Source organism: Prionailurus viverrinus, chromosome D1 (assembly GCF_022837055.1).
Source record: "Prionailurus viverrinus isolate Anna chromosome D1, UM_Priviv_1.0, whole genome shotgun sequence".
Taxonomy (NCBI): Eukaryota; Metazoa; Chordata; class Mammalia; order Carnivora; family Felidae; genus Prionailurus; species Prionailurus viverrinus.
In genome coordinates this window covers 112,721,430-112,745,709 of record NC_062570.1, presented here as the reverse complement: position 1 = coordinate 112,745,709, position 24,280 = coordinate 112,721,430, and the positions used below count along the sequence as shown (strand labels likewise).

At 60.0% G+C, this 24,280-nt stretch overlaps 1 protein-coding gene across 11 annotated transcripts in view; it reads left to right on the top strand.

Annotated features, from left to right (window-relative positions):
- The window catches only part of SHANK2 (SH3 and multiple ankyrin repeat domains 2), a 516,273-nt gene that overhangs the window by 106,466 nt on the left and 385,527 nt on the right, over positions 1 to 24,280 (top strand). For all 11 annotated transcript variants that reach the window (XR_007156245.1, XM_047877830.1, XM_047877836.1 and 8 more), the window contains 3 exons: positions 3,530 to 3,681; positions 4,621 to 4,788; positions 13,565 to 13,681. Coding sequence is in view for 10 of the 11 variants with exons in the window: in XM_047877830.1 (XP_047733786.1) it covers positions 3,530 to 3,681; positions 4,621 to 4,788; positions 13,565 to 13,681 (437 nt within the window). In the remaining variant the exon portion in view is untranslated. The remainder of the gene's footprint in view (positions 1 to 3,529; positions 3,682 to 4,620; positions 4,789 to 13,564; positions 13,682 to 24,280) is intronic.

Genomic DNA, 24,280 nt, shown 5'->3' with positions numbered 1-24,280 from the left:
CTGCAATCAGTTCTGTATGTAACTATCTGTGTCCGTATGGAGCTCACCGTGAGCCTCCAGCTCTGATCCCCAGCCACACGGATCCCCGCCCTCCTTTCCGTGGCTAAGCCGTAACCTCCCCACTAACAGTGAGAAACCCGGCCGCCGCTCCCTGCCATCTGTTGATCTAATGGTTCAATCCCAGGGCCCGTGTAGAGTGGTTTCAGAGTTGTTGATCTGCACCCCACGATGGAAGCAGCTTTAGGTGCTGACAGGGCACAGCGCTTACCCGGGTTCACCTGGCCTTTCATCTTGCAGACCGCTCCATCCTGGGTCCGCAGGCCGGCACTCGGTTCCCCCGCTCCCTCCCGGGAGGCCGATTCTTCCTTTTGGCCTGCGGTTCGACTCTTTTCGTCATGTCCTGCATTCCGAACTGAGATCCCCAGGTCTCCGAGATGAGTTTTTAAACTTCACTGAAAAAATCTGCAAGCCTTGGGTTTCCCTCCCTGTGCTGTGAAGTTTATGATTGTGACAGATGTTTGATCCTGGCGTTCACGATTAGAGCGTCATATGAAACAGTCTTGTCACCGAAAACGGTCCTCTGTGTTTTTTTAATCTATTCGCCCCTGTCCCTCTCCGCAGCCCCTGGAACCAGCGATCTGTTTACCTCTGCTATAGCTTCGTCTTTTCCAGAATGTCCTATAATTGGAATCCAGCAGGCTGGCTTTTTCGGACTGCCTTTTCTCATTTAGCAGGATGTGTTCAAGATTCAGCCACATTCTTCTGTGGCTTGATAGCGTGTCGAAGCATGGCTGTTTGTTTTGGAGCCAAAATGCTGCCGGGCCGCTTCCAGGTGAGATGGTGTTGTGTGTTCAAGACCATCGGAAAAGATTAGAGCGGTATCTACAGGGCCATTTTGAGGTTCCAAAATATTTATCGAAAGCGAAGAAATGGCGAAATGCAAAAACCGGGGAGTGTTTTCAGAGAATTACGGTGCAAGGGACCACCGGTCCCAAGCTCGTTAGAGGAGCGGCCACGTGGTGATCAATGGCACAGACAGTGCAAGCCCCCAAGGGTCACAGGTTTGCAGGTGAGGGGCGAGCGTCTTCTTGGGGCGGGGGGGTCCTGTCTACTCCAGGTGGGGTCTCGTCGGACGTCCCCTTCCTCAATGGTCTCTAAGCCGGGGGTCTCTCCTGACCTCCCCGGGTGGGTCCCGGGCAGGTCTGAATGTGGCGAGTCTGGTGCGTCATTCGAGGAGGGTTTCTGGAGCCCTTGCCGCGAAACAGCGCGATGTCAACTTAACATCTGCTTTGGAGCACCTAACTTGCGCATCGGCCTTGTGTGGAGAGCCAGATAAGAAAGAAGAATCCTAATCGTGTTGAGGGTCGACCTTGCCCCAGACGTGCATCAGTCCTAAACGGACCTTAAACGCCAGGGGCCGGCTTCCTCAAGTTGCTGTAAGCAATTTGACTCTGAGGGGCGCGTGGGTGGCTCACTCGGTTAAACGTCCGACTCTTGATTTCAGCTCTGGTCACGATCTCACGGTTTGTGGGGTCGAGCCTTGCATCGGGCTCTGCGCTGGCCGTGGAGCCTGCTTGGGATCCTCTCTCTCCCTCCCTCTCTGCCCCCTCGCTCGAAAAAACTAAACGTTTTAAAAAATTGACTTTGAGGCTTTTCACGCCCTTCACCTGCCACCCAAGGAACCAAGACCTCCCTGGGGCCTTCTAACACTTGCGGCCAGGCCACGGCTGGGGCTGAGGGGAAGGCCCACGGGCTCCCTCTCTCCTCTCTGCTGGGCGGGGGTCTCTCCCCAAGCTTGCTTTGAATGCACGTCTCCCCATTTCCGCGTGTCTGCCCCCAGGTGGGAGACCCTCGCCAGTCTCGACCCCCAGCGCCCCTCGCCGTGGGGATGTTCCCTGTGCAGGAAACATCCCCATCGTCACTGCCCCATTCGCTGCCCCAGAAAACTCCTAATTCACACAACATCCCTGCCTGAGAGGGTCTTTCTCGTAGGACCGCAGACCTGCGTGTGGTGGCACTCGTGAGACTCGTCCGTGCTTGGGACGCACGGGGACACACGTGACCAAAGCGGGAGGTGTGCGGCGTCCCTTGGGAGAGGGCGTGTGGGCTGTGTGTCGCACTCGCACACGGCCGTGTCCACGTACGCATGCTGGCCACCGGGAGTGGCTAAGCCCACGCATGTCACCGTGGAAAATCCAGGCGCAGGGTGACTCCCGCGGCGAATTTATTTAAATTTTTTTTTTAACGTTTATTTATTTTTGGGACAGAGAGAGACAGAGCATGAACGGGGGAGGGGCAGAGAGAGAGAGGGAGACACAGAATCGGAAACAGGCTCCAGGCTCCGAGCCATCAGCCCAGAGCCCGACGCGGGGCTCGAACTCCCGGACCGCGAGATCGTGACCTGGCTGAAGTCGGACGCTTAACCGACTGCGCCACCCAGGCGCCCCTCCCACGGCGAATTTAAATGGCGCTCGGCACAGTGCTCATTTGGGGGCACATTAGCCCGGGGATCAGCAATAGATGGGGCAGGGGAGCTGCGCTGGGGACAGCGGGGATTGCGGCCAAGGTGCGGTCAGAAGGGAATTCAGCCCAGGTCAGATGCCCCGGTCCCTTTATTCTCAAAATGTGCTTCAAGTCAGAATGACTCCTCATCATCCCGTGCCGTGTGCGCCGTGTCTGGGTCTTGGGGACCTGTGTGCCGTCACATTGCCCTTGGCACTCTTCTGTAAGGTAAACGCCTCTCAGATGAACCGCATCATAACGGTGTGCCTTTCTCGGCCGTGGCGGTGGCGGGCACTCACAGAGAGGGGTGGAGAAGATGGGCTTAGACCAGATGTCGGCGTCCCCATCACAGCCAGCTACAGACTGGCCCAGAGTCAGCTGCACCGGGTGGGCGGTGGGGGACCCTTCCTGACCTTTGTCCCCAGGGGGGCGGGCTTCGTCTTTCCTTCCCCGGGGCTTCCGCCCCAGCCCTCATGCCGGCCGTTTATCGAGCTGATCCCCTGCCATTGCGACGGCTGTTAGGGTCTCTGCCCGCCCAGACCTCCACGGGGCACAGGTTCCACCCCTCACTTACAGCCGGGTCCTGGCGTCCACCAAGATGCCTGTAAACATCATGAAATTGAGGTGAAAGGCGGGCATCTGCCTGCAGACCCTCAACTACAGCCCTAGTGGGCCACTCCTCCCAAAAGGAAGCATCCGGATGGTGCTGTGGGATTCTGGGTACCCAGGGCAAGGGCAACGGGTGGCTTCTCGGACCCCTAGCCCGCAAGGGGATCGTGGGGAAGCTCTGGCCCGCCCCCCCGTGTTGACTTGCACATGACCCCAAACACCACCTCCGCTGTCCCCGGGGTCGCCGGAGCCATGCTGACTGACTGTGTGGATATCGGGGCTCATGGGCGGGTGGGAGCCGCAGTACCTCTGGGGCACGTCCTCCAGCTCCCTTGTAGACTCTGAACTTGGCTTAGGGAGCCACGGGCCCTGGCTGTCTCCCAAGTGGTTCTGAACTGCGTGTGTTCGGGTCCCGTAGAGACCCCGCTGACCTTAGCCGCTCAGCTGGACGACCCCGCGGAGGTGATCAAGGCTCTCAGAAACGGCGGGGCTCACCTGGACTTCCGCGCCAGAGACGGGATGACGGCCCTCCACAAAGCCGCCCGAGCCAGGAACCAAGTGGCCCTGAAGGTACCTTCCGGGGCCGTCTCGCATGGGGGACGCCTCCTTCCTGTCTGGTTTCCTGCCTGCACCAGCATGCCCTGTGCCCACCCCACCGCGGCCACCGGAACTGACCCTGAACTGTGTTCCCCCTGAGGTTAGAAAGCGTAGTCTGGGCCCCCCACTCTCTCTTCCTGGGGGTTTTAGAACTTGCTGTCTACAGAAGGTCCCCTGTCCCTCTGGTTCAGTCCGAGGCTTGTGTTTTCAGCCGGGAGGGGCAGCACTGGACGTCACCCACCCTGGGCGGCCGCAGACCCGGACTGCGGGCCGTGAGCCGGCCTCGTGGGCCGTGAAGCCCATCCGGGGTGTGGGCCCAGCCCCCATCCTCCCCGCTGCCCCTGCTCTACCTGCCCTGGCCCTGGGCGGGGGGGGGCCTCCAGGAGCCCCGGCGGGGAGGCCAAGTCCTCATCGGCTGTGCCTCGTCCGCTGGCTTCGTCTGCAACCCAGTGTTCATGACGGCGCTTCCTGGGTTTGCCCCCTCGGGGTGCACACTGAGATCGTCCTACGCCGCACTTTGGGTTGTAGGCGCACCTTCTCTCTTTTTCGCAAAGGCCGCCCTCTCTTTGCTCTCTGCTGGTCCGGGGGGGTCAGCAGGGCACAGGAGGTCTCTGAATGCTGCAGGTGTGTGTCTGTAGATGCGTGTCTGTCACAGGTGCGTGTCTTCACAGAGTCCCCTGAGCTCCCGGGTGCTCGTCCTGCATGCCGGCACCACGTGCTAGTTCAGGGCCAGAAACCTTGCTGTCTCAAGCTGGCACCCACTGAATTCCGGGAAGCCTGGGAAGGGCCGGAACCAAGGGCCTGGTCAACCTTGGCCGGGGGCAGAGTGTGACCCTCGTGTTTCTTTCTTGATTCACTCCCTGCCACAGCGGTCACGAGACCAATGACCACATGTTTGGTGTTTACTTCTAGACCCTTTTGGAGCTTGGAGCGTCCCCGGATTACAAAGACAGCTATGGCCTCACACCCCTTTACCACACCGCGATCGTGGGGGGCGATCCCTACTGCTGCGAGCTCCTGCTCCACGAACACGCGGCCGTGTGCTGCCGGGACGAGAACGGCTGGCACGAGATCCACCAGGTACACGATTGCCGTCCACCTGTGTGACCCCTGACGACCCCCCTCGGTGGGACGGGGCAGTAGCAGTCCATCCGCACCCTCCCAGTAGTTCGTTTGACCCTCGCGGAGTTTCTAAGATACTTGAATTGGTCTCCAGCAGTAAATTTCTATTTACCTAGAAACGCAATTTCTGACCTCTCTAGAGAAGCTGGAAGGTTAGGCCAGGCTCTTGCGTTTCTGTAAGGCAGGAGTCGTCTGGAGCTGTGGGCTCTCCGTGTGCCTAGCGTCTTGGGTGCCCCGATGGAGCATGGCACCAGGTGCTTTCCGAGCACAGGCCGCCCGGTGCCGTGCCCCTTTCCATGCCCAGGGCACACGTTTCCCTGATCCCCCCGGCGACCGTGGGGTCCGGGCTTGTGTCAGCTGCAGTCTCGTAAAGAAACAGAACCCGCCGTGGGACACCCGGGTGGCTCAGTCGGTGAAGCGTCCAACTCTTGGTCTCAGCTCAGGTCTTGATCTCAGGGTTGTGAGTTTAAGCCCCGCGTTGGGCTCCATGCTGGGCATGAAGCCTACTGAATAAAAAAGAAAAAAAAAAAAAGAATTCCTCCTTGTGGCTCAGATAAAGAGTCTTTCATGGATCAAGGGCAAGGAGAGGGAATTGTGTTCTCAGAAGCAGGGACAGCCGGGGTGGTGGAGGGGACTCTCTGAGCAGAGGAGGGTGGTCCGTGGGTCTGGGACAGCAGACGGGGAGTATCAGCCCCGGACGGCAGGGGGAAAGGGCCAGCTCTGAGCCGTTCTCTGGACGTGCCGTGACTCTTATCACCTCCCAGGCTGCCTGTCGGTTTCCCTCAGCCACCGTGGCCCCACTTGCCCAGTCCGGGTGGGGTCATGCCCCCGACCCGCTGTGGTCAGAGGGCCAAGGAGTGCTGAGGCGTGGCAGGCGGGCCGGGGGGCGCAGGCAGGCCCACCCCACCGGGCCTCCTGCGTGCTGGGTCCCCCCTGGCTCTTCAGCGTCCCCGCGGCCTGGGGAGGCATCCGGTTCCCTCCCGCGGTGTGAGCAGGGCCTGCCGCCCCCTGGGGCCGTGAGAAGGATCTAACGTGAGTCCCTGTGCTCATCCTGCCCTCTTCTCACTCTGGTCCCCGAGGCGGCACGTCTGGGTGCTTCCAGAGTCACTTCTTGGCCTGTCCCAACCCCCATAGGTCCTACCACCCTTTAGGCACAGCGAAGCCAACCCACCAGGAGTCGGCTGCCGTTGGAAAGATGGTGTGTTATTCACAGATCCCGAGAGGAGGGGCAGGTGCGGGGGGCCGCACAGGAGGCACCAGGCTGGGTGGGGAAGCAGCGGGGGTGGGGGTGGTGGGGAGTGAAGCGGGGCCAAGAGCTTTCACCATGGTTCTGAGGGAGGAAGCAGAAGGAACAGGACGAGCCGCCTGAGGCTTGGCTAGTTTGGGTAACTTCCGGGGCTCTGGGACACGGGGGCTGTCCCTGGCTGTCTGGGACCTGCCCCGGGCTGATCAGGACAGGTGGGTCATGGCCCTGAGGGTGGGAGCCCAGCAAGACAGGTGGGGGTGATGGCCCTGCGGGGCTCCTTTGCATTTGAGAGTCACCCTCGGGGCGACTCCTTTACTGTCAGAATGGACTTGCCCTGCGAGGGGCAGACCTTCCAAAGCCAGCAAGGCAGGTGTCAGGGCACCAGAAATACATAAGATGGGAGTGGGGAGTTGCTACGGCCTGACCCCGGCTGCAGGGCCCCAACTTGGCGGAGTTCTCCGAGCCGGGTTCTCGGCCCCCCTGCCCTCAACCCGCTGGAGGCCTTCCGGCTAGGGTCACTGTCCTCTGGTGCTTGTGGCAGTCTGGCCCCTGGCCTGTCTGTCTCACGCTGAGATGAAGGGTGAGTGTGTGCCTGGGGTCCTGCTGTCGCTGCCTGCAATGCCGGCTCCAGCCAGGATTTCTGGTCCCCAGAAACGTGTGCCGGGTCCCATCCCTGAGACTCGAGCGTGGAGTCAGAGCGAGCAGGCACCGAAGCCACCGAACCTCTTGGTCCCAGGGCCCCAGCCCCTGGCGCCGAGTTTGAGCTTGGAGGCCTGGGCTCCCAGGGCTGCTGTGTCCTGCTTCCTGCCATGGCCGGCAAGATCGTGCGCCGCTCTCCGGTGGTGGGTTTCTTTTTCACAACGTGCGGGAAGGCCAGGTCCTTACTGGAGGTCCCGGGTTATCCAGGGGAAGTGACCCAAGACAAGTCCCTGCCTCCTGAGCCCTGCTGCCTCGTGTGTCCCCGCCGTGACAGGCAGTGAGGGGTGGGTGCAAGGCGCTAAGCAGAGAACGGCCCACCGTGTGGTCCTCCGAGATTCTCACCACTGGTCGGCTCTGACGCCGTCCTGATCTGCCTTCTTTGCCCCATTGCTCACACCCTGGAGCAGCCCTAGGAGACACCCGCTGGCCTCCATTACTCAGAGGAGTTCACGGGCCCGGAGAGGGTGAATGACCTGCCCGAGGTCGCGGGGCCAGCAGCTGCCTGAGCCGGGTTCTCTCCTAGCCGCGCTCACACCGCCGCGTCCAGGCTTTCACAGAAGCCGCCCCTAACGCGACGGCGCATCCGCGGTCGGGAGAAGCACCTCGGAGTTCCGGGGTCTCGGGTTCTGCCTTAGAAGTCTGTCCCCGTGCCTCGCACCCTGGAGTGGGGACAGCCGTGTCCCAGCCGCCGGGCTCCGCGCCCTTCCGGGGATCCCGCGCGCCCACAGCAAGGCCAGCTCGCGGGGTCCTGTGGCGGTTCTGTCTGCTTCCCCGGCCAAGGCCAGGTGCTGAACAGCTTGGCGGAGCCCGCACCTGCGGACGCGGAGCCTAGGGACGCCCGCCCCCTGCAGGCCTGCTCTGGAAGTGTGCGTTTTTGTCCGCCGCTGGTCTGCACGTTCTTTGTTCTTCGGGATTACTCTAACCGCTCAACACGGAGACGGTCAAAAAGTTCGAAGCCGCAGAGGGAAGAAAGCATAAAACACCCAGGTGCATTCCCACAACCCCAGAACATCGGGTTCCGACCTCCTGTGTGTCTCCCCCGCACCCTGGAGGGACCTGAGGACTGTGGGTCTGGTGTGTCGGGACTCTAGGACATGTTATTGAGGCTGGGTGCTCTGGAGGGGGTGGCTGCCCCCAGGGAGGGGACAGCTGCGGGTGCAGGAGCTGACCGTTCCCACGCTGGTGGCTGCGATGTGGGGCCTCGCGCCCCCCCCTCCCTCGGGTCTGGGGGATTCCCTTCCCGTGCTGTCAGTCCACTTAGTCTGGGTCAACACTGCCTGGGTCGCCTGAGCAAGCGTCTTGCCCTCTCTGAGCGGGTTTGCTAATCTCTAGAATTGGCTTAGTGATCGTTCGTAGAGAGAGCTCTCCAGTTAAAGGAAAAAATTCACGTGAAGCGCTTACTACAGTTACTTACAGGGGTAAGTGCACTGTCCTCTTGGCCACCATCATCTTTGCCCGGCCACGTCCCCATCCCTGTCTTCCTCGCCTGGCCACGCCCCCGTCCCTGTCTTCCTCGCCTGGCCACGCCCCCGTCCCTGTCTTCCTCGCCTGGCCACGCCCCCGTCCCTGCCTTCCTAGCCCAGCCACGCCCCCATCACCATCTTCCTTGCCTGGCCACGCCCCCGTCACTCATCCTCACCCGGCCACGCCCCCATCGCAGTCTTTTGGCCAGACCACGCCCATTCGTGGTCATTCCCCGCCCCCCCTCCCCGCCCAGGCCAGCATCATCATTACCTGGCTGTTGTCAGTAAGAAATAATATGCGACCCTCAGAGAGCACTTCACCGCTTTGTTCACAGGCCTTCCTATGGATGTCATTTGATTCCCTCAACAGTTCTTTAAAGGACATTTTGTCACTCATCTTAATGTGTATTGGCCGCTGTTTATTATTCTAAGTTTTAAATTAGGAGTTGTAACCTGGAAGAAATGTAACAATTTATGGCCGCGGCTCCCCTCCCTCACCCGGCTCCCCCCGCCCCCACCCCCCCCCCCCCAGGTCCTTGGAGTTTTCCCTGAGCCCCCATGGTAAGGGGACTGGCCCTGGGGAGGTTCCAAGGGCACTCATGGCACGGTGTAGTGCCTGGTCTGTTTGTGTGGGTGCTGCATCCCCAGCTCCCAGCCACACGAGGGCTGGACCGGGGGTGCCTCGGCTCTGCACCTGTGCACCACACGTGCCCCTGAACATGGGTTGGCTGAAGGAGTTAGCCTTCGGCTGGCATGGACTCTGGTCTTCCTTTGAGCTGGGGTTTCCCTAGTGCTCTGGGAACCCACCATGTCGGGGGAGCCTGGGGCTGACGGGAGCACAGGCGTGGACCGGGAACTCCCACAGGGAGTGGTCAGGTCTGACCAGAGCAGGTGGGAGGGCTTCACGCACAGCGGAGCATCCAAGCCTGGCCGCGGTGATGGGCGGATACTGTCTCAGGCCAGGGAAGGTGGCGTCCCTGGCCTCACGGGGTGGGGGCGTCACAAGTGCGCCTAGAGGTGGCATTTCCATGGCGCCTGCTTGGGCTTAGCACAGCCCAGCCTGGGGCCGTCGGCATGGGGACCCCAGAACGTTGGTGGAGCCTCTCCCTGGATGCAGAAGGCATCCGCACTGTTGCTCCAGTCCAGCCCTCCGGCTCCAACCACGCACCGCGAGCCGCCAAGTCCCCAGGGCCCCAGCAGTCGGAGCTGCAGGAAGGTGCCGCACCGTGCTTTGGGGGTCTGCTACGTACTGACCTGGGGCGTCAGATCCATATCCCGTGCCCCTACCCTGCCCAGATGAGCCAGGATCCCGCTGGAGAAGTGATCAAGGCATCTTTTGCCGTGGGCCTCTGGGGGGACTGAATGACCGTCTTTCCAGCCAGCCTTGATCCTTGGGGCTGAGAGGAGAGGAGGCGCCAGGAGGGGAGGGGATGGGTGAAGACCCCAGACCGAGATGGCAGGGGCACCACCTTCTCCCCCTAGCGAGAGCCTGCGTTCTCCTGGGGTGACGTAGGTGAAGTCTCCAGAAACGTCTAATGTCCAGACACCGTGTTCTGGAAGGAACAGACCCTGTAGGGAAAGTGGGCAGGTGCCAGGATGCCGAAGCTCCGCTTTCCTTTTGGAGTCCTTGGCATGACACGTTTCCTGCGTCCTCATCTCAGGCTGGAACTTTCAGAGTAGTTGATCTGAACTGATCACATTGGTTGGTTAGGGCAGTCGTAACAAAGTCACGGACGAGGAAGCTCACACAGCAGACGCGTGTAGCCTCCCCGAGGTCCAGGCGTGGGCAGGGCCAGGCCGGGGCCTCCCGAGGCCTCTCTCCTTGTGTGTGGACGGCCGTCCTCTTCCTGTGTCCTCACGGGGTCGTCCCTCTGCCTGTGTCTGTGTCCTGATCCCCTCTTCTTGCGAGGACCCTGGTCACCCGGGATCAGGACCCACCCTGGTGACTGAGTGTTGTTACCTCAGTCACCTCTGCAAAGCCCCTGTCTTTAGACAAGGTCATGGTCTGGGGTGCTGGGGGGGGGGGGTCAGGACTCCAACACAGGAATTTGGGAGGACATAGTTCAGCACATTTTCTCCACTCCCCTTGGGGCAGGCAGCAAGGCCACAACTGGCCTTTGAAAGCCACAGAACGGAGGGCCAGGGGCAGCCAGTGGCTCGAGTCTGCAAGCCACGTTTGCTTGTGTTTGGGCGAGAGAGTGTCTGTGCACCGACGGGCACCTCAGTTCCCGACCAAGTGAGGGCTGAAGGGGTGCGAATGTTGTTTTCTGAGCATTTGGCGGTGATGTCCCCGGCTCACGTTGTGAGCACGGGCTGTAGGAGAAATGCCTGAGCGTGGTGTGGTTGGAGGAATTTTATTGGTGGCACAGAACCAGCAGAGGCATTTGCTGCGCGTCTGCAATGCAGTGAACTCTGCATTGTTCCCGCCGCATTGCAGGACCCCGGGGACGCCTCTCAGCTGGCTGCGCCTTTAGGGCTGTGGCTGCCTCACAGCAGGTGGCCAGCAGGTGGCAGTAAAGCGCTTGAAGGAAGGAGTGGCCTTTTCCCTAGTTTAACTCCAGATTATGGGGTTGGCCAGTGATGGGGCGGGTGTTGGCGTGGCTGGGATGAACCCCACATCTCGTGGGGACACTTCTCCAGATACGCATGCCCAGGAGTTTTGCAGGCAGTCGATGTGGGGTGGAGCCCCACACGCATGCGTTTCCCAGAAAGTGCCTGCTAAGAAACGGTTAAGATACAGGAGTGTAAAAGTGCTTTCTTAGATGTCAGCTTTCTGGCCTCTGGCCTCCCTTTTAAGCTGCCTCTCGAAGGCCAGAAGCCACAACACCCTTTCCAAAAGAAAGCGGCGGGGGGCAGCGGGGGGGACATAGTGTAGCTTATCTCGGGGGAGCACAGATTTCTTACTTTCCTGAGCTTTAACGTCTTTGTGTCAAACACATACTGGTTTCTCTTTCTAAATCGTACAGGACTATTTTCGTTTCAAACTTCCGGAAGAGATATAAGAATGCTACAGAGAACCCCGTGCACCTTCACTCAGGGACCACGTTCGAGTCTTGCCCCCATCCGCCCCGCCCCCCGACCATCCCTTGTACTGAAAGGCTCCCCTCGGGGGGCCCCGACGGATTGCCTGCCATCTGGGAGGGTCCGTGGGACCCCTGTGATATCACAGGGCAGGCGTTTTGGAGGTTGCCCCTCAGCTCGGGTGCAGAGGTCCGGGGTGTGCGTTGTGGCAGGAATACTTACCGTAGGGCCGGCATCGTGTGCCTGGCATTCACGTGTCGGGTGGCACGGGGTGACACTGCCCATCCCCGGCGACGTTAACTCTGACCGCCTGACCGGGTGGGGGGAGTCTGCCAAGCTCCTCTCTTTCCTTCTGTGATTAGAGTTTTGTGGGGTCTGTGAGGCTCCCACAAGTTCTTTCCCCTTCCCCTGTTCATCTGCTGGTGTTTCTCACCTGCATCAACGATCACCATCGAGGCTGCTGACAGTGGTGGGGGGGGAGCGGTTTCTGCTCCCATCCTCTGGGGACAGCTGATGAGCCAAGGCCCCTTTGACCTAAGGAACAGAGATCTCAACTCAACCTAGTAGAAGAAATAAAAGCTCTTCCCCGGCTTTGTGTCCTGGGAAGTTCGGGCATCGTTGCGGTTGAGGGGGGCTCTGTCACGGGTTGTGTGCGTGTCTGTCCTTGTCTCGCGTCTGGCCTCCGTCCCTCCCTTTCTCTCCCCGGTGCCCCTTCTCCTTCAGGGGGACCCCAGCAGCTGTAGGCTTCGGTGGGTTTTCCGCCAGCTGTCCCGGAAGAAAGGAAGCTTCTGACTGGTCTTCCGGCCTTGTTCCTCACGGGGCCCCCGCGCGGCCCCAGCCTGGGGCCGGTTGTCCAGGCCGGTGGGCTGTGCCCGTGGCAGTGGTGGGGCAGGGCAGGCCCCCCCCCCCGACCTCTGAGAGCGTGGCAGGGGCCCCCCAGGAAGCGCAGGACGAGAGGGAGAGCAGGTCAGACACCCACATGCAGATCACGCTGCTTCGTGAATTAGTGACTTTGCTCCACGGAAAGCACAGCAGTGCGATGGGCGTTTCTCGGGTTTTCTGTTTAAGCTCCTCCGGGTCATAGTTCCGACGTCTTTCCCATCATCTCCCACTCCTCGGTGAGGCACCGCCCCTTTCCTGCAGACCATGCACGGGGGCAGCCCCCCCGGTCCGCCCAGTTATCCGGAATGCACGACAGTGAGAGCTGCCCACCCCATCCTGGCCGGCCTGTGTCCTTCCCGCCGTGTGCCTCAGTGGCCACCCGCGGCGTAGGAAGTGCGGGTCGGGACCCGCTCCCTGGCCTTCCCGTCTCCCTTCCGGGTTGTCACGTCTCACGAGGACACTGGCTTTCGTGCCTTTGATGCTGCCTGTTGACGGCCACACGCTGGCCTTTCCCGGGGTGCCGGGAAAGTGCAGGCGGGTGGGGTGGGGGGCCGGTTGGACCTGACTGCCTGGCCCGACACCGCCTGGCGTACCCTGAACCCCCTGTGGGAGCTGGATGGCAGTGCCCTGGTCGCAGCGTGGGGTTCCCGGCTCCCTGTGAGCAGCGGGCGGGGGCCGGCCTGGCGCCAGGCATCGAACAGGCCCTCTCGGGTCCCTTTTCCTACGTGATTCTCGTGAAAGCCCTGTGCGGAGTGGGGTTTACATCTGCATGTGAAAACATAGGCTCATGGGGGAAAGTTCTGGAAAATGGAAGGTCCGTGACTTGGGCACAGATCTGTTTGACCCCAGAGCCCTGGTGGTTTGTGAATAGCACGTGTTACCTCCTTGAAGGGCTCAGGGAGGGAGAAGTCTCCCCATGGGGCTGCCTGGCCCGCGCCTCCAGAAAGCCCCTCAGTGGGTAGGTTACATTTTACAGTGGCAGTGGGGCTCCCTTCCCTGGACACAGCAGGGGCTGGACGCACCCCTTCTGGCTGTTTTCACACCCACCGGGGGGGATGGGGTTTGGGTAAGCAAGGCCGGGGCCGGAGCCTCCTGGTTTGCATTTTGGGGGGCCGGCCCCCAAGGCCAGGGGAGAGGTGCCCCGTGTGTCCCTGGGCTTCGGGCCCCCAGGCCTGAATGAAAGGGGCATCGGGGCCCTTTACAGACCTGCGGTCCCGGAGCCCCGGAGCCCGGCATATGTCCTCGTCCCGGCATGAGGTCCCCCACCCCCTACCCTGTCAGGGGTCTGGTGGCCCCCCGGAGGCTCAGGGCGCTGTGGGTGCCTGTGTGTTGGGGCCTGGACTGCGGTCGGCCACGCCGCGGCTGCCGGGGAGCTTGGGGAATCGCGGCGGTTTTCTGACCGACGGTGGGGCTCTCGTTTCAGGCCTGCAGGTATGGCCACGTGCAGCACCTGGAACACCTGCTCTTCTACGGGGCGGACATGGCGGCCCAGAACGCCTCCGGGAACACGGCCCTGCACATCTGTGCCCTCTACAACCAGGTGAGTGGGCGTGCAAGCCGGGGCAGTGTCCGACTCGGCACAGGTGCCACCACAGGGCCCCGCAGGCGGGCCCCAGACAACGCGCATCTGTTCTCACAGGCCTAGAGGCTGGAGGTCCCGGATCAGGGCGCGGGCAGATTCGGTTCCTAGTGAGAGCCCCTCCCAGCTGCAGACGGCCGTCTTCTGTCTGTGTCCTCACGCGGTGGGGGGAGATCAGTGCCCTCTGGTGTCTCCTCCGACAAGGGCGCTGTCCCGTCAGGACCCGGGCGTGGAACCCTGAGCGCCTCCTCGAGAGCCATTTCCAAAATCCCTCGCAATCGGGGGTCAGGGCTTCACGTAGGAATGTGGGGAGACGCCTCCAGCCACAGCAAGGTGCGACCTTCACCTGCTTCTTTGAGGACGGTTACCCCGTTGTGGAAGAGAGGAAGACAGGGCGCCGGGAAGCGAAGGGAGCGGACGCCGGGCCAGAGCCCTTTCCTAGGCTATACGACCACACTGTCCGCTTTCCAGAACAGGCCCGGGGACCCCAGGGTGGCTTCTCTGCTGGGACGTGTGGGGGGCGGGGGACAGATGGGACCCGAGGAACGGGAAGGGTGCGGCGGATAGAGCCCCCGAGATGGTTCCGGGACCCGCAGGACTCCCTCAGGACCACGGTGCCACGGAGGCGAACCTCCCCACCGCTGCGTTACGAACAAGCTCCCGGTGGCTTTCTCTTTCTAACCTGGTAAAACGTATACGACAGAAACGTCTGCGATTTTGACCATTTTTAACCGTGTGGCTCAGTGACGCTAACTACGTTCGCGTTGCTGTGCACCCAGCCCCACCATCCGTCTCCGGGGTTTTCCATTTTCCCAACTGAAACTCTGTCCCTTTACGCACCGACTCCCCAGCCCCCCGCGCCCACCGTCCACCTTGGGTCTCTGTGCATCCGGCTCTGCTGGGGACCCCGTACCAGTGGAATCCCGCCCCATTTGTCCGTTTGCGTCGGTTCATTTCACCGAGCGGAGCGTTCTCAAGGTCCACCGGTGGCAGGTGTCAGAGCGTCCTTTTTCTTGGCGCCATAGTATTTCATTGTGTGCAGGGACCACGGTTTGTTTGCCCGTTCGTCCCTTGATGGGCACTTGGTGCCCACACCCCTTGCCGTTGTGAACAACGCTGCTGTGCACGTGGGCGTGCGGGCGTCTCTTCAAGGCGCTGCTGTCAGTTCTTTAGGGGCTGAATCTCCAAGCGGAGCCTCAATGTGAACAAAAGCACGCGCTCTTGTGTGTTAGATAGGAGACCATGGGAAGCTGGAGATGAGCTTGCCTGGTGTGCACTGAGGGGTGGGATGCGACCCCTGCCTTTCAGGAGTGTGACTCCTAAATAGGACCGTGTGACACCCCGCTGGTCCCGCCGGGAGGCACCGTAGTGGCGCTGAAGAGGGCGGAGATGCTCACAGGGGCCGTGGGAGCGGCCGGGGCTTCTGGGAGGCGGCGGGTTGAAGCCACGGCTTCTGTGACCTGCACGGGGCTGGGAGGAGGGTCAGTGTCCTCGAGGCTCCAAGTCCAAATAAATAACTTCTGGACACCAGTATCGAAAGTGTTCTCAGCTCCTCCTTCCTTTTCTTCTTTCTCTGACTTCAAGGAACCTTGACTCTGGAGGGTAGTGCGGTCTGGACACTATGCTGAGAGCTGAGCAGAACGTTGGGGGGCTCCACCAGCTGGAGGAACAGAGGGGAGATCTTCGGGGGGCCCCCAGGCAGTGTGCCCTTTGCTTGTCTTCTCTGCCGTCAGCACCGTCTTCCCAGTATCATGCCATCTTCCTGAGTGGAATCTTCAGCCTTTGTCTGCACCTGTGTCCTTTCGCTGGCCGTCCCTAGACTGAGCCCCTCCAGCCACTCTGAAGTCCCACCTTGCTTCTAGCTCTTAAACGTCCCTAGATTCTCTGCCCTGGAAAACTCCTATGCGTCCTTCCAGACCCAGCTCAGATATCCCGCCCTTGGTCAAGCCTTCTCTTGATGGGTCCCTGGCAACATTAGTCGTGTTGTTTTGTTCTGCGCCCTTTTGCAAGATAACCAGGGTGGACCGCCCAGGACCGGGCCGTTGTTATGCCTTGCCCGTTGGACCCCCTTGGGCCCACCTTCTCAGAGGCATAAACTGCCATCTTTTAGGGTGTCTTCCTTGTCTGGCACAGCAGAGCGGCTCAGCCAGAGGAGGGTGGGGTGGGGTTTCAGCTGCAGCCTCCTCCTCAATGGAACCGTATCGGCGGGATTTGCGTGCAGCTGGGTCGGTAGATGCCACACGGCATTCGGATGTCGGGACGGCTTTAGGAGCAGGGAGCTACCTCGCTGGGCTGCACCAGGGAGACGCACATTGGGAGGCTTGGCCGTGGCTGGCAAAACAGCTGTGCCAACATGTGCTTCTTAATTACTGCCTTAGAGGGGAAGAACGTTCCTTAATTTTCCCTGGTAGATTTCAAGCATATTTTATCATGAATTAAAAAAACAAAACAAAACAGGAAAAAATGTTTTCTGTCACTTGAAATAATTGTGGACAAGATGGTCTCTGAAGGTGCCGGTGGCATTTTCTTAGGAAAGGTTAAAACATCTCATTTCTACTCTGACTTACAGAGGGCGCCACTCTACCGGTCCCATATCCGTCCCTACCTCTCAGCTCACGGCTTCCAGAAGACCCTTACCCCAGGGGCCTTAGGAGGATTTTCCTCCTAGGTATTTTCTCGTAGGAGCAAACATTTTCTGTAAAGGGCCACTTAGTAAATATTTTCAGCTCTGTGGGCCACACGGGCTTTGTCACGGCTACTCCCCTCCACCACTGCGGTACGAACTTGGCAACGGACGATGTATGGATGGATGAGTGTGGCTCTGGCCGATCCAACTCGATTTCTAAGACCGGCAGGACAGGCTGAGTTGGGCCGTGGGCCGTTATTTGCCAAGCCTGGGCCGGGAAGATCGCATCTACCCCCTCCCCAGACATGCGTGTAGACGGACCCCCTGCTCCAGAGCTGAGCGACTTCCTCCCCGTGTGCCAGGGGGCCCCGTGGGTGGGTGAGAGCCGTGCCCTCTCCAGGGTCCTGAGATCAGCCCTTGGCCGCTCCTGCCTTCACATCCGTCCTCTGCAGCACGGGTCGAGATGCTGAGGTTCAGCCACCTGTTATGCATCGCGTCGTTCCCGCTTGCATTACCTTCCAGGGGCTGTTGTGGAGGGTCACAGGCTCGGGGCTCGGTGGCCCCCAGCCCCTGGACACCATGTCCAGTTGGAAGTCAGCGGGTGCTCTGGGATCGAGCCTCGTGAATCCCTCGTTCCTTCCCTGGGGTGCTGGCGTGGCCTTTAATCTCCTCCTTCGGGCCCTCCCCTAACCATTGGGAGGGTCTGACCGAAGCAGCAAGAGGAGTGGTCCAGACGGCATCTCAGCGGGACTCAGAGAGATACAGCCCCGTAGCCACGTCCTCCAGGCACCTGTGATGAGCTTCTGGGAGCAGCGGAGTCTCCTGGTCTTTGTCCCGCACGTACCTCCATTGGGCCGGACCGGAGCCCCGTCCCCTCCTCTGTCACCCCTGTGCTGAGCTCCTCCTTCCTACCCATGCGTGCTTCACCTGCGGCATCAGGCCGGGCTCAGTGCAGGCCAGAGGAACCACTTTGCAACTTTAAGCAGGAGGGGGTGTCCAAGGAGCACGTCCAGAGCACTCTGGGAAATCATAGACTGCTCCAGGGGTGGGGACACAGTGTCATGAAGTCAGAATAGGCTGCAGGGAAAGGACTTCAGGAACAGCCGCAGTGAAGTGAACTTTCGGTGCAGGGAGACATGGCAGCCTGGGCTCCATGTGGCCTAAGCCGTGACCTTGCTGCGTCGTCTGGGGCACACTCCTGTCTCTCTTGGGCTCTGAATTCCCCCTTTTGTAATGTAGGCACAATCCTCCCTAACTCCCAGGGTTGCTAAGAGACATAACGCGGAAAACAGACAGGCGGTATATCAGCCACACAGTGGATGCCGGGTAAATGGTGACTGTGATGGGGACGATGGGGATGATGGTGGTGATGGTGGTAAAGGTGAAGGTGTTCACGGTGATGACGGTGCCGAAAATGCTGGCTCTCATGGCCAGAGGCCGATAGTCCCACCGCTGCTGCTAATTTGCCTTTTGCCAAGCCTCTGCCCGCGAACTCTGAACGCATCCAGGTTTATGAATTTGATGTGTGTGTTTTATCAATTTTAGGCAGGCCTCGTCTGCACACTTCTAATAGAATACACTGCGATCAGAATATTCTCTTCTCTCATGAAATCAGCTAATTGGGGCTTTGATTGTAAGCGGCAAATTGTGTCTAGCCTGCCAGGTCCCTCGGCCTCGTGCTGGCTTTCCTGGAGCCCCAGAGGGAGGCAGGCAGCCTGGTGTTTGTTTTTTGGGCTCCGATAATGAAGGAAGGGAGGGGGTCTTAAATCTCAGAGGTTACTGGGCCAGACCAATTTGTGTGGAGGAGGAGAAATAATCCTGCCTCTTACTCCGGCGGCAGCCGAGGTGGGAAGAGACAGGCTGCATCTCTGTGCCCCTTCTGGTGTCAGTGGAGTGCCCGTCAGCATGGTGGCTGCCTCCACGGGGTCATCACAGGGTGGCCGTCCTCAGGGGCTCTGGGGGGGCTGTGTCTTGCTGAAGGAGGGCGTCCACAGGGACTTTCCATTTATCTATCTATCTATCTATCTATCTATCTATCTATCTATCTATCTATTTGTCTATCTACTTATTTATTTGTATGTTTTTACTTACTTTTGGGGGAGAGAGAGACGGACAGAATGCGAGCTGGGGAAGGGCAGAGAGAGAGGGAGACACAGAATCCAAAGCAGCCCGACGCAGGGCTCGAACTCACGAACTGAGATCATGACCTGAGCCGAAGTCGGACGCCCACCTGACTGAGCCACCCAGGCACCCAGGGACTGTCCCCTTAGATCCCCCCAGTGAACCTGTGGTTGACATTGCCTTACAAGTGTCAGGAGATGGAACTTGGCCCAGGCAGCTCGGCTATGTAAGGGGCAACGCTGGGCCCCCAAGTCGCCCTGTATTTTGTCGCAACCAGGCTGTGGGGACAGATTCCTGTGGCCCTCGCTACGTGCACGTTACCTCTTAGATTTCCGTCCACCCACACAGGCTCGTTTCAAACTGGGGACGAGTCCCCGACTTACAGTTTGGGGTATTTGGCCAATCACATCTGTGACATTGACGGGAAGATCGCCTCCGTGCCCTAGAGATGAAAACACGGGTGGGACTTGCAAATCCGGAATTCAATCCCTGGCTGTGGCCTTGAGGCCGTGGCCTTGACTGGGCGGTTTTGGGCAAACCCGTAACCGGCATCTTGCCGCCCTGTCCTGTCTCCTCTCCCGTCTGCCCGTTTGCTTGTGTGCGGACCCCGCTGACCTTCCCCGGGGGCTCCCTGGAGCTTCCTCACCTGCCCCTCCACCAGGTTTCCGTCCCTCCTGCTCCGGCAGCTGGCCACCCCCATGTGCCGCACGGTGCTGTGGCCCACGTTGTCTCCATGGTGACCCCAGGAAGACCTATCTGTGGCCTTTGGTACTTTCTAGAGAACACCTCTGCCCTGAGCTCTGGCAGTGGTGCCTCATAGAAAACACGTAGGTGGCTCCTCCCACCGTGTAAATAGCCCCCTTCTCTCCACGGCCTCCTGAAGTCCCGCTGCCCTCCTGCTCCCCACGGCCACTTCTGGCCCCAGGCAGCCTCAGCTCCCGGCTGCCCCTCCCGCCCTTGGCGGCTGATGTCTTTCCCCTGATGGCCGCCCCCGGCTGGTCGTCCCCTCAGGCTTGCTTCTCTCTGATGCACTTTCCGTGGAAACCAGAGTGGCTTTGCACCGCGCACGTCTGCTGGTGTCCCTGTGATGGGAGGTCCCCTCACACAAACCCGAAGACCCCTGCCCCTATGCACCTGTCACTTGTCACTTAGGCACCATCACCTGTCTCCTGCCCCTGTGCACCCGTCATCTGTCTCTGTCACCCACCCCTGTGCACCCATCTCCTGCCCCTGTGCACCCGTCACCTCTCCCTGTGCACCTGTCACCTGCCCCTGTGCCCCTGTCACCTGCCCCTGTGCACTCATCACCTGTCACCTGCCCCTGTGCACCCCTCACCTTCCCCTGTGCCCCTGTCACCTGCCTCTGTGCACCCATCATCTGCCTCTATGCACCTGTAACCTGCCCCTGTGCGCCCCTCACCTGCCCCTGTGCATCTGTCACCTGCCCCTGTGCACCCATCACCTGCCCCTGTGCCCCTGTCACCTGCCTCTGTGCACCCATCACCTGTCACCTGCCTCTGTGCATCTGTCACCTGCCCCTGTGTACCTGTCACCTGCCCCTGTGCCCCCCTCACCTGCCCCTGTCACCTGCCTTTGTGCACCTGTCACCTGCCCCTGTGCACCTGTCACCTGCTGTTGTGCACCTATCACCTGTCACCTGCCTCTGTGCACTCATCACCTGCCCCTGTGCACCTGTAACCTGCCCCTGTGCACCCATCACCTGTCACCTGCCCCTGTGCACCCGTCATCTGTCTCTGTCACCCACCCCTGTGCACCCATCTCCTGCCCCTGTGCACCTGTCACCTGCTGTTGTGCACCTATCACCTGTCACCTGCCTCTGTGCACTCATCACCTGCCCCTGTGTACCTGTAACCTACCTCTGTGCACCCATCATCTGTCACCTGCCCCTGTGCCCCTGTCACCTGCCCCTGTGCACTCGTCACCTGTCACCTGCCCCTGTGCACCCCTCACCTTCCCCTGTGCCCCTGTCACCTGCCCCTGTGCACCCATCACCTGTCACCTGCCCCTGTGCACCCATCACCTGCCCCTGTGTACCCGTAACCTACCTCTGTGCACCCATCATCTGCCTCTGTGCACCTGTCACCTGCCCCTGTGCACCCATCTCCTGCCCCTGTGCACCCATCACCTGCCCCTGTGCCCCTGTCACCTGCCTCTGTGCACCCATCACCTGTCACCTGCCTCTGTGCATCTGTCACCTGCCCCTGTGTACCTGTCACCTGCCCCTGTGCCCCCCTCACCTGCCCCTGTGCCCCTGTCACCTGCCTTTGTGCACCTGTCACCTGCCTCTATGCTCCCATCAGCTGTCACCTGCCTCTGTGCATCTGTCACCTGCCCCTGTGCCCCTGTCACCTGCTCCTGTGCACCCATTACCTGCCCCCTGCCCCAGCTGCCTGTAGCCCAGACCAGGGCCTTTGCATTTGCTGCTCCCTCTGCTGGGAACACTTCCCTCAATTGTCATCCAGCCCTTCTTTGGTTTAGGGCTCAGCTTAGGGACCCCCTCCTCGGGGTCCTTCCCTGACCACCTGCCCTCCCTCTCTCTGTCACATGACCCTCTTTTATCATTTGCATGGTGCTCTGTGTCCCCGGGGGCCAGAGCAGTACTTGGCCCGGCTGACAGTCAGCATCCACTGGTTGAGGCATGAACGGATGTGCTTTCTGGGCCTGTTTCTTTGTGTATAAAGTGAAAATGGTGACATCCGGGCTCCTGCAGCAGGTGGTGACCCAGAGGAATGGCCTGCCTTGGCTGGGGGCTGAGCAAACCTCAGAGATCCTCAGGGAGGTGGGAGGTAGTTTGGTTAAGTGTCTCTGAAAGGTCTTGCCCAGAAGATAATTGGCAGTGAGGACGATATTCTTCCTGATGCTTTGGCTGTCAAAAAAAAAAAAATGCAGACTGCTTCGTCTATACTCGGCTGACTTACTTAAGAGGATGGAAACACACCTCGGTGTATCCCAGAGGAGGCGCCTCGGGGAGGAACGTGGCAGCCGGCAGCCATTGGAGGGAGCAGCCAGGTCCCCCTCAGCCCTCCTCTGGGCCACGGCTCACTCGTCTTCTCCCTTTCTGAAGCCGCGGTTTTTCACTTAAACGTTCCGGGCCTCTGCTGCCTTGTCTGTGAAATGGGCCTCCTGTTAGTCCATAGCAGGGATGCTGCACGGCAGAGCACACATGTGCACACACACTCGCACGCCCACGTCCGTGCACACACGCACGCGCACACACACGGTATAATTGTTAGTAAGCCGGACGAACCGTTTACCCTTTAATTGTGAGACGGCTGTGGGACGTGGCCTCACGTGGAAGTCGGGCAGATACTAGAGTGACAGACCGTGTCTCCGGGTGGGTTAATGCTGACTTGCACACACTCCCTTTGTAGGAAGGGACCCTGGCTGGATCCCACCTGGGCGGGTGTGAATGGCGAGGATTGATTCTCAGCGCTTCTGATGGGACTTTTCAGTGAACGTGCTTACTCAGCAAGTAGGGAGCGTTTACAAGGACCTGCAGAATCGGGGGTCCTGCGGGGCTGTCCAGTCCTGGCTGTTGCCTCTGGGAAACCGTCGGCTGGTGGTCCTTCCGGGCTGCTCATTCACGCCCTTGAGCGGGGCCAGGGCACACGGGGGGGCCCGTGTAGCTCAGGGGAGATCCCCCCACCCTGCTCCCGGCCACACTCATGTCCCCTGAGTCCCAGCTGCGGTCCCCTGCTTGCCACCCCAGGGGATTCATGCTCTCTTGTCTCTTACGTGCCCCCACCAACGTTCTCCTGCCCCAGTTCCCTTCTCTGCCTCAGTTTCCTCAAATACCCTCTCCTCTGTCACCACAGACATCTTGCTCACTCTGGCATGATGATGCTGTTGTGTAAGTAATTTAATTGACTTCCTTTGGGTTGTCAGTAACAGGACCCAGCTAGGCTAATTCATGGCGGGAGGGTGGATGCTGGGGCGGGCTCCAGGAGCCAGGCAGGGTGGGTAGGGCTGGGGCAGGACCAGAGAGCCTGGGGGGCCTGTGTCCTAACACAACCTCTTCACAGCACCAGCTGTGCGGGATTCCAGCTGCCCTCCCCCCCCCCCCCCCCCCCCCCCGCAAGTGTAGTTTGAGATCCTGGAATCAAATGGCACCTGCCTCTGTCCTGGGCTGTGGCCTCGGGCTGGCTGTCCAGGGCTTGTCACCACCTGACATGCCGGCTCGTTCATTTTTTTTAACCCTGGATGTAATGGCATCCCGCATCTGAAAGATTTTGTTTCCCGAGCACAGACACGTCTTTTCCGGTTTTCTTAAACTTTTCGAGTGACTCAAAGTTCTACACGAACACATGCGGGGGAGGAAATCAGTGCGACAGAGCGTCCACAGCGATGCAGACGGCCACCGCGCTCAGCCCCGAGCTGCCCCTGGGACCCTGGGACCTGGGCGCAGGTGGGAGCACAGGGGCCTGGAAATCCTTTCTGCAGGACTCAGATCCGCCCTCACCCACGTCTTAGAAGCGGCTCGCGGTGCTGGGACGCCTCCCCTGCCTGCAGCACACAGAGCTAGGGTCCCCCGCCTCCTCTGTGTGGCCTCCCCTTAACATCAGCACAGCGGAGGTCCCCGGGGCCCCTTGCCCGGGTCACAGGGCCGGGGGGGCCCCAGCTGGCTCCTGAGAGCTCACATCTGCTTCGCCAGACCCTGCTCTGCTCTGGCTTGGCGTCACTGTCCTGAATGGAAACTTCCGTCCGGGTGGTGCCCTGTCCCTCTGACTCTGTGTGTGTGTCTGTCTCTCTCTGTCTCTGTTTCCCTTTCTCTGTCTACCTCTGTGTCTATCTCTGCATCCCTGTGTCTCTGTCTCTGTGTCTCTGTGTCTTTCTCTGTTTCTCTGTCTCTCTCTCTCTCTGTGTCTCTGTGTCTGTCTTTGTTTCTTTCTCTGTCTCTCTCTGTCTCTATCTCTGTGTTTGTCTCTTTTTCTCTATGTCTGTGTCTCTGTCCCTGTGTCTGCCTCTCTCTGTCTCTGTTTCTCTGTGTCTGTCTCTTCTGTCTCTGGCTGTCTCTGTCTCTTGCTCTCGCTTCCTGCTGTGCTGATCCAGGATGCCCTTATTGAGGAATAGTTCACACACCATACAATTTCCCCTCTAAAGTATAGGGTTCCGTGGATTCTCACCCACAGCTGGCAGTCATGACCACAGTGAGTACTGGGTCCTTCCATCGCCCCACGCAGCGCCCCGGGAGAGCCCACATCTCCCTCGGTCCCTCCAGCCCTGGCAGCCTCTGGCCCCGTTCTGTCGATGGGTGCCCACTCTGTCTTCGCTCTGCTGTTCTCAGGGTCCTGTGACCCCACAGCGTGCACCTGTCTTTCCCCAGGACACAGGTCCCCTTCAGGTCTGGGGCGGGGGTGCCCTGGGCGGTCACACCCGTCGTCTCTGGATTCTGCGGGGAAAAACGGGGAAGCCGGGGTGCCCTCGGGAGGCCGTGACTAGTGCTCCCCGGGCCGTCGGCAGGCTCCCTCCTGCAGGGTGCATGCACACGGGTGTGCAAATAGTAGGTGCTCCATAAACGGACAGGAATAGACTTATTTTCATTGTAAAAAACACACACACACAAAATGAATATTGACTGCCTTTAAAGAAACATCAAAAAATACAAGTATGGGAAATAATAAAAAAAAGACTCCCCCCCTGTTGACTCCCTGATGCTTTGTCCCTTGCACCCCGAAAGCTCCCTCCAGACTTGCTCTCCACTTTGGCTACAACACAGGGGCTTTTAAAGCATAAAGGAAATTAATTAAGCTGTATTGTTGTTCTGAGACTTGTTTTTGCTTGGAAGTTCTTGG